We start from the raw sequence: 14,910 nt of genomic DNA on the forward strand, positions 1-14,910 counted from the left end.
TCTCCTACTGCATACCAAATATTTTCTCCAGTGGTCCAACTCTTTCTATTCCCCTGTACAAAGAAATGGGATGGTTGGTTGGAAACCTACAGCCAGTCCTTCCGAAGTACCCAACACTTCAAGTCCCAGAGATCTGAGCTCATCACTAAACAACCTTCACGATCACTCCTGACTACTTTGCGGCTGATGCAGGGCCTGATGGGTTCCAGCAGGGATCATCCTTTATTTCCATTCCCCACATAATGCTGAGCACACTGACAAGGCTTCAGGACATGAATACAAAGCCACACCAAGATCCTGCTGAAAATCCTGCGTGCGTAACCCACATACGTACCAGAATCAGAAAGGACTCCAACTCAGACTCCATATAAATCAGCCAAAAAAGAACTGTGAGCCAGGAGGAATGGTATTTTCAGTTGAAGAGTAAAGATGAGCTCCTTCTCCTACAAAACAATCATGTCTAAGATGCGTAGATTTGTTTAATGTGCAATAGGCTGCTCTGCATTGAAGAACTGGCTTATGCGAGCTCTTCCCAAAACAATGGACTAAAGGAAGTTGGGTTTTGCAGACTCCAGCCTATGTTGCAGGAAATCGGTGGCTCCTGAGAGCATGGGTAGCACTTGGAAATGTAACATTTTCATTTCAGTTATTTAACAGTAAGGGACAAAAGGTTAATAGCAATATCTTAATAATCTAAGGAAAGAAAGACAGGCTCAAAAGTGAGATTTTATTCATATTTGTTACTTATTCACAACCCAAAGTATGATAAAACTGATAAAAACAGCCTAGAATGTTAGTTCACATCACTAAATTCAATTCACATTTGTATTAATAAAATACTGAAAGGAAAATGACAACACTGCAGGTTCAGGAAAACAGGGTGGCTACTATGACTGGAAATCTACACCAGTCACGAGCGATCGCTTGTTTCACATTTATTGTTTATAAACAACACCGATTACAAAATTCCTGATAGCCCCAAGTCCTCCATACTCACAAAATATATCTTCTGTCTTATCAAATTGCAGTAGAATGGGAAGAATGAACTGCTGAGATATTTCATTTCAATATGTAGTACAAGAATACTGAGTGACCCCCCCCCCTCCCACCTGTACAGCAGTGCTGCACTGCATCCGAGTTGCATTTCTGTCCAGCTCACGTGAAGAATCATTTTGCAAGCTGCTCTGCAAGTGCATCACTATGGTCAGAACAAACCTTCACTCATGCCATGGTCAGCGCCATCATCAAGCTGTGGCCTAAACTCTGCCCTGTGGGCACACTGACCTCAAAGCACAAAATAAAGCAAAGCTGAGGTCCATATTTAAGGGAATGAGATCCAGCAAACTGAGATGAGTACCCTCAGCTGCCACCACTAAACAGCAGCTGCTCACCATTAGGCAGAGATTGGTTACACTTGGTATGATTAACTTCCAGTATTGATACAGAGGCAGCACTTTGCCACCCTACCATAAAAACAACCGACCCAGATCAAAAAGTCACAGGCAGATGGAACAGCAGTGAAACAGCCTGTAGCTTGTATGCAAACATCATGTTAGACTGTTACATTCTTGAGAATAAAACTGTTAACTGTGTAAACACGGGTGAGATATCCTTTATTTTGTCTTTTCATTTTTATTGTTTCCATGTCACACATCTTTTTCCCCACTCTCTGTTATTTTTAAGACCGGGGGAGGGGTGTCTCACAGAACAAAAGAGCTTGAATAAATGTTTAGACCTGGAATTACAGACTTCTGTTACAAACATTAAAACTGCAGCCTGTTAAAGAATTCTTCTTCCTCTTCCTAAAACGCTTTCAAGAGCCTCGCCAGGTGAAGCAGTGGCCCGACTCTCAGTCCAGAAGAAAAAAAACTGTAATACTGTACTGAAAAAAGGCCCATGGATCATTTTAAGAGAAAACAGAAACAGCCAAAGTAGACTGTATGTCAGAAACTCTACCAAAGGGAAGAGAAAAAGAATGAATATAGATGGCATAGTACCTAAACAGCCACTGGAACTGTTTTAACTGCCAAACGTTACAGAAATGCAATGTATGAGGCAGGAAATACATTCAGAATAATGGTAGCTTTGGGTAAGTGTGCTATGGGAAACGGAAAGCAATCTCTCGTGACTGTACATATAGGAATCAACCAAGAAAAAACTGATTTACAGGCATTTGTACCTACAGGCGAAAGGACCACGTTTAATACTTGTGAAATGCATCTGACTGCTAGATCTAGACTGACACAGTTCCATTCTTTAGTCCTAATACTGTTACCTTTACTCTACACTGGAATAACCCTATTGTTTCAATCAGGCCTACCCTGAAACTTTTGTGTCTGGTTGGCCTGGATGGTGGAGATGAAAAGCTGTACAGGTGTTCTGATTTTATTCTGTAACATGGGCACGCATTCACAACCTACCTAAGACTTCCCAGCACCCTACCCAACATGCTGCCAGCACCCTACAGCTACCACTGTTACAAACTTATCAAGTCTGCTCACCAACGTGCTAATTTTGGATCAAGGGGATTCATTCTTCAAAATACTCATTTCATTATCTGCTACAGATTAAAAAAAAAAAGAAGAGGTTGTATAAAATCAGGTCTGTATGCAAAAATCTAAGCCCAGAAGTGCTTAAAAATAGACTAAGTAGGTATTTAGTTACTGTCTACTGCATTTTAACGTGGGCATAATCAGCATCTAATAAAAAGCTAAAAGTTGTATGTTTGTGGAACAATGCTTCATCCAGCTTTGTAGTCAACCAACCCCGAAGACTAACAAGCAGACCAATTCACAAGTACCTACATCACTTACAGAACTAAAGGAATAAGATGCAAAGTCAAAAAATATATTTTATCCTTCAAAAGATCAGAAAAGTAAAACAAAATGCTGGTTCTGTAACAGTGCAGCAACTGCAGCATGTTTTGCACGCAGCACATGATTTGCTACATTTAGTGGCACTTAAGTATTATGCAGTAAATACTGAAAGTAAGACAAGTTTCTGATCTGCATAAGCATAATCACATTATTACCAGAGTTGCTAAGCTACAGCATTCTGAATAATATCAATTCAATTTTAGCATTTCAATCACTAGCCTTAATACATGTCAACATCCTGCTTTACACCTTGCTACCAAAGCAATCACTGAAGCCAAGTATTTCGTGAACTAGCCACCGTGTTCAGACCAGGTTCAATCTGACCAATCATTCTCATCAAATTCTGAATCATCATCAGAATCACTGTACTCCACAGCAATACGTCTGGAAAGGATGGTTGCCACATCATTCCCAACAGGTTCTCGCTTTGCTTCTTGCTCACGTTGCTCTTGCACCTTTTTCAGCTGTATTCCTGTAGAGATTAAGTTTTCCAAATTAAGTTGGCAAATTTCTTTCATTTCTCACTTCACATATTCAAAGTAACCACTGAATTAGAGCACCTTCCTGAGCAAGGAAGAGACAAAGTCCAGAAAAAATAGGCAGACTGGATTTCATTCTCAAGACTTGAGTTCTTCTAGACTTACCATAGAATGGCTTGGGTTGGAAGAGATCTTAAAGATTATCTAATTCCAAACTCCCTGCCACAGCCAGGGTTACCAACCACAAAATCAGGCTGTCCAGGGCCCCATCCAACCTGGCCCTGAACACCTGCAGGGATGGGGCATCCGCACCTTCCCTGAGCAGCTGTGCCAGTGCCTCACCATCCTCTGAGTAAAGAATTTCTTCCCAACATCTAACCTAAATATCCCTTCTTCTAGTTTAAAACCATCCCCCCTTGTCCTATCAATATCTGCCCATTTTATTTATTATGTGCACACACAGACTAGCATGCATTTCGCAAAGCTTCAAGATCTTGAATCTGTCTCTACAAAGTAATGCTCCAAAGTTGTGATAAGGTTAGAGTATGTGTGTGGTACCTGTAGCAAACCAGTCTTCTCAAAGAAATTCTGCCAAGTGGGGAACAGAAGCTGTGAACTTGGATCACTGGAAAATACAGTGCTCTCATTGAAGGAAAAGAGGGGGAGAAAAAAAGGAATGGTTAAAATGGAAAGTGCCCACTTACCCATCCGAATGGCAGCCAGCAGATCACTTCGCGCATCACTCACTGGTGGCTGGGCAAGTTCGTGGCGCTTTGCCTCAGCAGCTGGGGGAGCGTGCATGGGGGAGGAAGAGAGGGAGGAAGCTGCAGCAGGGGGGCCTGGAGGGGGCGGAGGGGGGCCAGGAGGAGGAGGAGCGGTGACAACAAGCCCACTGGGAGGAGGAGGATGAGCGGACACATATACAGAGCCCGTCACCAGTCCAGAATGGGAAGGTGGCCCAGGAAGCTGAAGGGGACTAACAAATGCTGTTTGTGCTGATGGAATCACAGGGGGAGGGGGAGGAGGGGGAGGGCCTGCAGGATTGTAATAATCCATCATCTGAGCTGGAAGCATCCTATATAAAACAAAATAAAAACATTAAATACATCAGAAGTTAAGGCTTACAGAACCATCACCCCTCATCCAACCTCAGCTTAAAACAAAGAATTGAAAGAAATGTAAAATTGTGAGTTAAATAAGCAAACAATGATAAAAATGTAAATTGCCACATATTGAGAATACTCTGTTAAAGCAGAAGGGCACCTCCTTCCAGAAATCCACACACACACAAATGGGAGTTTATGTTATTACTCCTGCCTAGTTAACTACGCACCTCCACATGTTCCTAAACATCTGTACAGCGCTGCTGTAAATCAGAATGGATCAAGAAAACTGCAGACTACAAATATTACTTCCACAGAAGGTAGTGTTAGAACAAATACTAAGGGGTAAGAGATAAGGCATGGAGGACAATGGAAAATAGGACTGGGCAGCTTTGTCCAATGGTCTATCACACATCTCATGCACTTCTTTAGTCAAGTTTATCAACATAAATATCATCCAATTAGATTGATAAATCTGATGCACACTCTAAAGAAGAACAGGGAAAAGGTACTTGGCTGAAATGTAATTAATGGAAACGTTATAACAGAAAAAAATGGGAAATTCATATATGTGTTATGGTGAAGATCTACATACAGAAGACAGGAGTAAATGACATTCAGTGATACATATCAATGAATGACAATTCTAATACACTGCCAGCTGTCACCAATCTGTGGACTAACTACAAGAATTTCTGCCATGGACTGGAAATAACAGAAAAAGCTGATTGGAGAAATCAATCAAAGCAAAAATCTACACCATGATAGCACCATTAATTGAGCAAATGCTATCCCAGGACGCACCAATCAAAGCTGAAAAGGCTTGGCTGGCTTAGCTTAAAATGACCCAGAGAAGAGCAAACACAAACTAACTGAGTTTGTAATTGGAAGTTTTAGGCTACTAAAGCAAAAAGGTGTTGGCAAAAGAAAAAAAAATAGGCAAAGACTCATTAGAAAGTAGGTGATCTCTTTCTATCAGAGAGCCAGTAAGTGAGAAGGAACCTTTCTTTACAAGGTGTTCAGGCAAAATATTTACATAGGTAAATTACATAGATAAATTCATAATTAAATAATGGAGATGTCTGTGGCAGCAGGGAACTCAATTCTGAGTCTGATGAGATTCCTTCTAGTTCAGTCACCAGCTCCTCTATAAATCATTTCAGTGATGCAACACAAAGACTCACGTCTATCACATTCACCAATACCTTTTCTTCACCTTTCCTGGGTTTGAACACATCATACAAATTATGTTCTACCTGTCCGAACTACCTTCTGTTATAGAGGAAAATTGTCCCCGTCTTAATATTATGTTAGGGACCTCTAGTCTTACAAATGCATTGACTTCATCACATTCTGTACAGAATTCATTATTTCTGCTTTCACTGCTTATTTCTTCACTCAAATTCAGCTCATATATAAGAATAACATCAAACTTGTTCTGCTCTCCACAGTGAGATAACGAAGGCACTTGGGACCCTCTGTACCCACGTTATGCTGATGGTTATGAGAAACACGTGACCCTCTAGCTTTGTCAAGAATTCAATGGAGTAAGTCAGGAGTTTTACCCATATTCTGCTGGTACCACAGGTACTGAGCTATGCTGGCCATCTGCTGGCTGGGGAGGAGGTGGTGGTGGCTGCTGAGGTCTGTTTAAAGCAGCATGTCGCGCTGTGGTAGAAGGTGGTCTGTATTCATGTTCATGGCTTTGGGATACGCCCACGTACTGTGCACCATCTCCTGTTCCATAGGAAGGCATTGCTATCTGCTGATGGAGGGAATGATTCGGAGTGGCAGGATAAGAATAATCTGTAACATCAGATGCATGGGACCTGAAATTAAAGTAAATGGATGCAGAAGAACAGATGATGCAAGTTTAACAGTATTATCTAAACAGCTCACAAGAAAGCCTAAAAAGAATGCAATCGGGATTAATTTTCCTGAAGTGGGACTCACTAACTATCATTCTCATCTAAGACCATTAAGTAACAGAGAATTCAAAAAAGAAAAGGAATGGTCTTCAGTTTCTACTAATCTTTAGTAACAGCGAGGAATCACACTGTTAATGTCAATGATTTTGACAGTCCACTGTTTGTAGCAATGTTACTTATCACTTTGGCCTTATGTTAACAACGGCAGCAGAAAAAGGAAAGCAATACTGCAAGCACTCCAATATGCAGAAGATCATGCTTTACCAAAGCAGAGAAAATGAATTTCTAAAGTTAGGAAATGCTTTTTCTTTGCACAAATAGTTTTGTTGAAAAGGCTTAGAGAAGCTGGGAAATATAAATATTAGTTGAGCAGAGAGTTCATAAAGATACAAAGTCCAGGGTGCTCTTTCAAACAAGCCCAAGAGAGGGAGCAGAAGAATCCCTTCATCCCATTACTGCACAGAGCTGTATTGTATTAGTAATGAACAATGGTGCAGCCTGGATTTTAGTGAACGTAGTAAACCGATGCACTTATCTGTAAGACTGGAAGCAAGGCAAGCAACAAAAAGCCAGGGCTTTGAGTAAAGCAAAATGACAAACCCTTTGGGCATTTTGTCCTCTTTCATGCTTCCTGCCTGCTCCATTTTCTTTGCGTCACTCATGAACTCAATGCCCATTTTCCTTCTCTCCCACTCTTCTTTTCTTGTTCTTACTTTTCTCACATTTACTTGCTGGTTTCTGTTTGGATTCAGCTTGTGTTTCTCTCTCTGAAGTATAATAAGTATAACAAATTAATTGTAAATTGCTGCAGTTTGGACACTTGGATATCAACCTTCAATGTGCAAGTTTTACAATTAGCAAGCTAAGTCAAATACGAACTTGTTAATTTAATCTCGTAATTAAAATAAATACAGGGATGAATACGAATAAGGTCCTAAAGAAGTGAAACACACTGCTCATGCAGTAGCAGTCAGCATAAGGACCTCTCTGAAGGCAGAACTTATTTCTGAATGCATCATGCCTTTATAATGTAGTTCCCACAAGTGAAACAGCCCCCAGGATAAAGTGATCTTCCCTCCACCTCACTACCGGTCACTAAATTAAGTTTTCATGTACGTAAAATAGATTTCAGGATTTAATCACTAATATTTGCTTCACTGAAATTTCACGTTCTTCACTTCGTAAGTACTTGAAGTTTTATAATAAGCACAAGATAAGTTGTCCCAAAAAATCTATACCCATCTTTACAATTTCTGCTTACAGTGCCTTGCAGTGCACAGTAGCAGACCACTACTGATATCTGCAAATAGCTGAATACATTTCAGCACTGCTGGGAGATTAGAGACAATGTCTATGCTAGTAATTAAATTTGAGAAACCTGGAAGCAAGGTGCTAAGGCCAGAAAAAGGACTTGAAATACGTGAAAGACAGAGCTCAAAGACAATAAAAAATCCCACTTCTTGCACTTGGCAGATAAAAATCAATGTCATCTTATCACAGAAACCTATGGCAAGAATGATCTTTGTGACATGTAGCAGAATGGCAACCAGGAGATAACGTTTTGCAGTAGGAACTATAAAAAAACAACTGTGACTAAAAGATTTCAGAGATTCTCTGAACATACTATTGAAGTAGCAAGTAGCCATTTTCTTTACGTATCCTGTTACTTAATTTTATTATTTTTGTTATTGTTTTGTTATTATTGATGCTCACTAAGGTTGAAAGTATGAAGTGCTGAGCAGTGTGGATGTGTGGATGTTTATTCCAGCTGGATGGCAAACTGAAGGTATCACAGTGCACACTTCTGCAGTGCTGGTTGTTTCCCCATCCTGGCTACTCAACAAATGCGTTCCATTCATCCCCAGCACTACCGCTACCAATTAACCGTGACAGAAACAAAATGGGAGAAAATCTTTTTTGTGAAACCAGCTTAGTGAACAAACTCAGACTTCTGTGCACAACAGGAGAAGGTGACTCCCACTGAGCTCAAAGGGAATCTCGCACAATGAAAATGAGCTCTGCTGTGTATCCTAAAGCAGAGATTTTTCTTCAGAGAGATCTATTTCAAGCAATACTGTTACATTTGGTATTGCAGTTGGTTTTGTAGACAAACTAGACATGAAGAAAGAAGTACCGCCATGACCTGGTAGAATGCAATTGAACTGCTTTTGCAACTACAACCACTTAAGATCGAATAGAAAGCATAAAGCAAACGCTTATTTCATTCCAATACAAAATTAATTATGATGACAAAATGATCATCCGACGCTAAGGAAGAAAAATATAATTACAGAATTAATGTTATTATCTATAAGAGCTTTAAAGCACACACGGTACATTTTGTCTATTCTAACTACCCCCAGCCTGTACAAACATCTAATTCTACTCAGTGTTTGGGAACATACAACTATGGCATAAAAAACAGCTTGGTTGTAAACAGACCTAGTATCTGGGGACAGTGATCCCTCGGAAGATGCTCCATGGTACACACTCTGAGACAACCTGTTGTCAGGTCTAAGCTCTTTGTCATATGCCATCATATTCCACTCCTGGCGTCTGTTCCTGGCTTTTCTAACCTTTTTCACCTCACGGGTGGTGCCATCTATACGCTTTTGCTCCTGATGTTCAAACAAAAGAAATAAAGCACGCAAAGAGAGAAAAAAAAGGGAAAGGAAAAAAGCAGGTTAAAATGCAGTTAGAGTGCATGAAAATAAGACCAGATTTACAGATGAAGCCAAGTCTTCATAAAATTTCTCTGCACTGAAAATGCCAAGAATTCTTTAAGCTATGAACCCCATTAGCAGAAAAATGTCATTCTGCCCTTCCTTGTGTAGGATGCACATCCCAGTGCGATATGGACCTACTTTTTTTATCTACTGTTTTTATTGTTTAACATGCCCTCCCTTCATACATCTGGTAAGTCACCAGCATTCCTCCTAGTTGTGCTCCATCCTTGCTTCTGATTATTCTGTATAAAAATGATCAAATGACACTAATGCTCTCTGCAGTGTGTCAGTAATACTCAGGCCAGTGATATATTACAGCTTGATTACTTCAGTTGGTTTAGCTTTTGAAATCTTTCAGCATCACTTCAGGCCCAGTCAATGTCAGTGACAGTTATCTATCAGATCTCCCAGCAGTGGGACTCCATGCTTTCCCAAATCTGGCACTTCTCCATCTGCCACCTTTTGAATACAAAATCATACTGGTGCTTCATTATGAAAATAAGGAAGACTGAACAATCCAAACTGAAAGAGGTACATACGTGATACTCTTTTCCTCAATATTTACAAGGGCACTGGATTATTATTATTTTTAATCAGCTCAAGAATCCACATTTTACAATACTAACGCATAGACAGGGAACCTCTTTAACCTATTTATTTATAATTTGGTATTAATCTTTTGGCTGTTAGAAAAATTCTCACTAATACAAGCGTAATCAACGGTATTTAGACAGGAGTGATGTAAAATGCTGATGGGCAAGCATTTTATTCTTGAGGATCTACCTCTGAAGTACAGGGGATAGCTGGAAAGTCAGAGTCCCACCAAAAAGGAAAAGAAAAAAGGTTATCTCACAGATGAGCAGAAATTCCCAAGGCTGTCAAACAGCAAAAACTAAATAATTCTGAAACAATTTACTTGGCATCATGCAACTGAAAAATAACAAATATTTGCTTGCCCTTGTTTCGGATCACTGGCTTGCTCATGCATGTCTGTATCACAGAGCTGCTGAGCCACATTTCCTAGCATTAACAACAACAGAAAATCCTTTATCAAATGTTCTTGACAACACTTGCTCATTCCTGGCCCCTGCAGTGCGTAACTTTTTTACTTTGATTCATGTTAAGCAAAGATTACCACTTCGGTTCTTTTTTTTTTTTCCTGCTTATGACTTCTTTTTAGTTTTTCCCCCCCAAACTTTTTAGCACCGCTCCCTTATGTATTCAGATTATGCAACACTTTACCTTCTCTTTTAATGCCATTTCCTTACGTCAACATTTTCTAATGTGGGAATTGGAGGCGACAGGCTCAATCGTGCTTTATTTTAAAGATATAAAGTTCTGCTGTTCCCCACACTTGTTGAATGTTTCACGTCTGTCTTTTTCATCTGATCACTGCAAAATTTCATTGGGTTTAATTTTGATCTTTCATCCTGATCCATTTCCTTAACTTTCGTTACCGACTCATCACGTATTTGAGAAGTACAAGCAGGCCTCCAGGTTAACTGAAAACCTGCTTTCGTGTTTTCTCCTCACAGAAAAGTAATTCCATCCTATGAGGGTCACTACCATCCATTTCCTTTAAGTTTCTAAAGTAAATGTCAGCCTCCTGAACCATGCACAACACTCCCTGGAAGATAATCATTCCAATACAGTTCCTGCATGAACAAGGGTGCTTACACGACTGCTTACACATCATCACCTATTTAATAGCTTTTTTTATTTTCTTTAATTTTAGGAGGTCACCATGTTTTAATGAAAAATGGCAAACAGGTGTCTGTGTTAATAAACAACAACATACACCCAAGCCTTCGTTTGATTTTGACTTGGATAGGTTGTTCCAGACCACCATCTGTAAGTATGCTAAAGCAATAAATACTCAAGCTGTACTAAGCACTACTTGTACTGATTTCTCAATTATCATCTAAAGGCATCTCTAAAACATTTAATTTTTCCGATAACAGTGGGGCAGACAAATAGCAGCAACAGACAAAACCTCATATAACTCTGGTAGAGCAGCTCTATTCTGTCCCAGGAGCAGAGGATGATTTTATTAGCTCTTACACACCGTGGAAATACTTTCACGTCCTGAAAGGTGAACGATAGTTCTGGGATTAATGCATGAAACAGTTTTAGGGGACATGAAGGCTTCAAAAATAGCTACAGTTAGAAACATTTTTAAAATGAAAATTAAGCATTATTAAGAAGAGTTACTTCCTCTTAGTTAAGTGTAATTGAAGCTGTGATAGACAAAGGAACGCTGTAGGTTAAGCTGGCAAGCAGGTACATCATTCATCTGTTGGCAGGAAGTGATTTTAGTCATACAGCAAAGTGCATTACAGCTTTCAGAGTTAAATTAATTTCAAGTTTGATATTTGCATCAAGAGTTAGCAAATGATATTTCAAGCATCTACGTAAGGAATAACAGCCTGTAACTGAAAATACTGAAAAGAAAAAAACAAATTGTTGAGCCTGGCGTATTTTCCTGACTTCATAAAACTTACAGGATCACATCCATCACAAATCATGAGTGATTTCTGAAATGCAAGCAGACAAACCTCCCCAAATTTAGAGTTTTATAATTATCTGTATAACTGATTGTATGGGAACTGCTGAATCATGGACTGAACCACTGATCAATCACCTGAGGCAAGCACTAGGTCAGCCCTGGGAACACAGGTGAAGGCAATTCAGCTGTGTGACTGGAAGGAGTGGAGCCTGACTGCACCTCACTTAGACCCCATGTAAGGGCTAACTGCCACTGGGGAAGGATCTCTTTATGGAGATCACTCCTTTGTGGAGCTTCCCATTGTGAGCCTAAATCTCTGGATATGGGTGAGCATTCCTTCTCCGTTCCTTTGTTATCTCACTACAGTACTCTTTCCAACTGTACTTTGTTGACAGAAATTATTCCTAACGAAAAGCTGGAGAACAATAAAAAGTAAAGTAGAACAAACTTCCTCTGGCAAACCAAATGATTAATAACTGGCATACAGTCGCACATTCAGATTACTGCTATATGAAAGCCAAACTTACTGTACTCTTATGCACTAATCTACTGAAAGCTAAAGAGTTTTAAAAAAACAATCCACAAACAAAAATACCAATCACAAGCAAACAAACAAAAAACCCCAAACAAATAGGGAGCATGCAGTGGATTTTAAACCTGTAAAGGAGATGACCCTGGTCAGTAACAGTAATAGGTGAACGGTTGGACTAGATGATCTTTTAGGTCTATTGCAACCTTGGTGATTTTATGATTATATGATTCTACGACAGCTTCATATGGAGCTGAAAGAGAAGATCAACGGAATTCTGTGCTACAATTCTCCGCAGTTAAGCTGAAAGAAGAACTGAGATATTTGAAGGTGGGAAAATGAAACACCACCAAATTTCTGCTGTTCATACATTTAAGGCACATTACCAACACAGTATTGGAAAACACACCCTTTGGTGCAGAGTTCTTAATCTTTGTTGACCACCTGAAATGTTGAGGCTAAAAACCAGCTACATTTGGTCAGTGTAGTAAGACTGCACAGTGTTATTAATATGCTAAGCAGTAAATCTATTTCTTGTCTCACAGTCTCTCAACAGGTTAAATACTTTATGCTTCTGTAAAGTATAAATCGCTGGCAAAATTCTCAGTTAAGTGATCCAAAGTGTAACTTCAACCATGAGATTGTTAGAAGATGCCCTGGATTCATCCTCAGCCATTTAGGGACAAACAAAGAAAAAGAAATGGTAGTTTCAAGCAACCTGTGGAATGAACATCTCAACCCAACCATGCAGCCCTCCACAGATTCCAGAAGATGCTATGCTGATTTGCACATTGACTTCTGGAATGCTAGAAAACCCTGACTTTTACTTGTCAAAGTCACATCTTTCTATGCAAATTTCCACCTGTGTTGCTTTCTTCTTAGCTGATCTCGTTGTATGTGCAATCAAATCAAATAGCACTCCAGATAGAATTCATGTTTCTGAGATGCACGGCTATACTTTTCCATGATTGGAACAGAGTGTATTTTGCATCTTGTTTGTAGACTGTAATATGGCAATTAAAATCCACAAAAAACATACCCTGGGTGGAAATAAGTGAGACGCGTTGCCTAAAATAGTCTGACAGCAAGATCTTGATATAAAAGGTTCTGTAAAAATCTCTGAAGGTATCAAAACATTTTCAAGCGGTATCATGTTATAAACTTGAAAAAGGTCTCTGTATATTCCCTTTTTTAGTATCAAATCAGAACAGAAAATTTAACAGTTGATATTTTATCCCTTTCTCTAATGAAAAACCCTAAATTTGAAGGGGGAAAAGAGGGCTGGAAGGAAAGAACCTCAAAGGTTCTAATTAACCCTATGCATTATTTTTCCACAAAAAATATTGGAAAACAAAAGCTGCTATAATTGTTTCCCATCTCTCAGTCAATTCTATCATTTATCTTAAAGAGGACACAGTAGAATTACAACACTGCATATAAGTTTTTATGCAATTAGACACATAAACAAATGAATATTTTCAAGTATGTTACACTGGATGCTATCTTGTTCTGAAAACATTTACTTAGTTTTTTTTCACTGCTATTTTATACTGAACTACCTTTCAAAACAAAACACTTTTGACTGGTACTCCTAACAGGAAGATCTGATTATTTGTTTCCAAAATTAGAATCATAAATTAAAACAGCTGCTGAATTCAAGTAGTTAACTATGTTTTCATGTTCTGTTTAAAAATGTTGTAGTCAGAAAGCTACATGATGATCCATGATGAGATAGTTTTGGTCCTGCTCTGAAAGCTGAATGCTTACAAGTCCATGGAGCCAGATGGGTTGCACCCTAGAGTGCTGAGGGAGTTGGCGGATGTGGTTGCCAAACCACTCTTCATCATTTTTTGGCAGTCCTGGCTAACCAGGGATGTCCCAGCAGACTGGAGGCTGGTAAAAGTGACGCCCATCTTCAAAAAGGGCTGGAAAGATGATCCTGGTAGCTACAGACCTATCGGTCTCACCTCGGTGTCTGGGAAGGTCATGCAACAGATAATCTCAGGAACCATCGTGGACAAATTAAAGATCAACGAGGGGATCAGACCCAGTTAGCATGGGTTTATGAATGATAGATCTGTCTGACAAACCTGATTTAATTCTATGACAAGGTGACCCGCTTAGTAAATGAGGGTAAGGCTGTCATTGTGATCTACCTGGACTTCAGTAAAGCCTTTGACACTGTCCCCCACAATATTCTTGTGGATAAGCTGGCTGCCTATGGTTTGGATGGGTATACACTGGGTGAAGCACCAGCTAAATGGACAGACCCAGAGAGTTGTAGTCAATGGAGTTAAATCCAGTTGGCAGCTGGTCACGAGTGGCGTCCCCCAGGGCTTGGTGCTGGGGCTGCTTCTAGTTAACATCTTCATTGATGATCTTGATGAGGGGATTGAGGGCATCCTTAGTAAGTTTGCAGATGACACCACACTGGCAGGGAGTGTTGATCTGCCAGAGGGAAGAAGGGCACTACAGAGGGACGTGGATAGACTGGATTGATGGGCCAAGGTTAACGGTATGAGTTTCAATAGGGCCAAGTACCAGGTCCTGCATTTTGTTCACAAAAACCCCAGTCAATCCTACAGGCTTGGGCAGCAGTGGCTGGAAAGCTGCCTGATGGAAAGCGACCTTGGTGGATGCGACCTTGGTGGATGGACAGGTGGCTGAATATGAGCCAGCAGTGTGCCCAGGTGGCCAAGAAGGCCAACGGCATCCTGGCTTGTATCAGGAATGGTGTTGTGAGCAGGACTAGGGAAGTCATCC

The 14,910-nt window shown here is 40.0% G+C and overlaps 1 protein-coding gene across 9 annotated transcripts in view; it reads right to left on the reverse strand.

Moving 5' to 3' along the window:
- Positions 1-713: 713 nt before the first annotated feature.
- WASF3 (WASP family member 3) overlaps positions 714-14,910 on the reverse strand; it is a 59,895-nt gene continuing 45,698 nt past the window's right edge. For 5 of the 9 annotated variants that reach the window (XM_085536341.1, XM_085536342.1, XM_085536344.1 and 2 more), the window contains 4 exons: positions 8,829-9,004; positions 6,024-6,287; positions 4,060-4,430; positions 714-3,348 (listed from right to left, as the gene is read on the reverse strand). In XM_085536341.1, the coding sequence (XP_085392467.1) occupies positions 3,191-3,348; positions 4,060-4,430; positions 6,024-6,287; positions 8,829-9,004 (969 nt within the window). In that variant the 3' untranslated portion in view covers positions 714-3,190. Of the gene's footprint in view, positions 3,349-4,059; positions 4,431-6,023; positions 6,288-6,986; positions 7,154-8,828; positions 9,005-14,910 lie in introns of all 9 variants that reach the window. The other 4 variants (XM_085536346.1, XM_085536347.1, XM_085536345.1 and 1 more) reach the window with 2 other exon arrangements.

Source organism: Coturnix japonica, chromosome 1 (assembly GCF_054131305.1).
Source record: "Coturnix japonica strain WE chromosome 1, WE-NBRP24, whole genome shotgun sequence".
Lineage (NCBI taxonomy): Eukaryota > Metazoa > Chordata > Aves > Galliformes > Phasianidae > Coturnix > Coturnix japonica.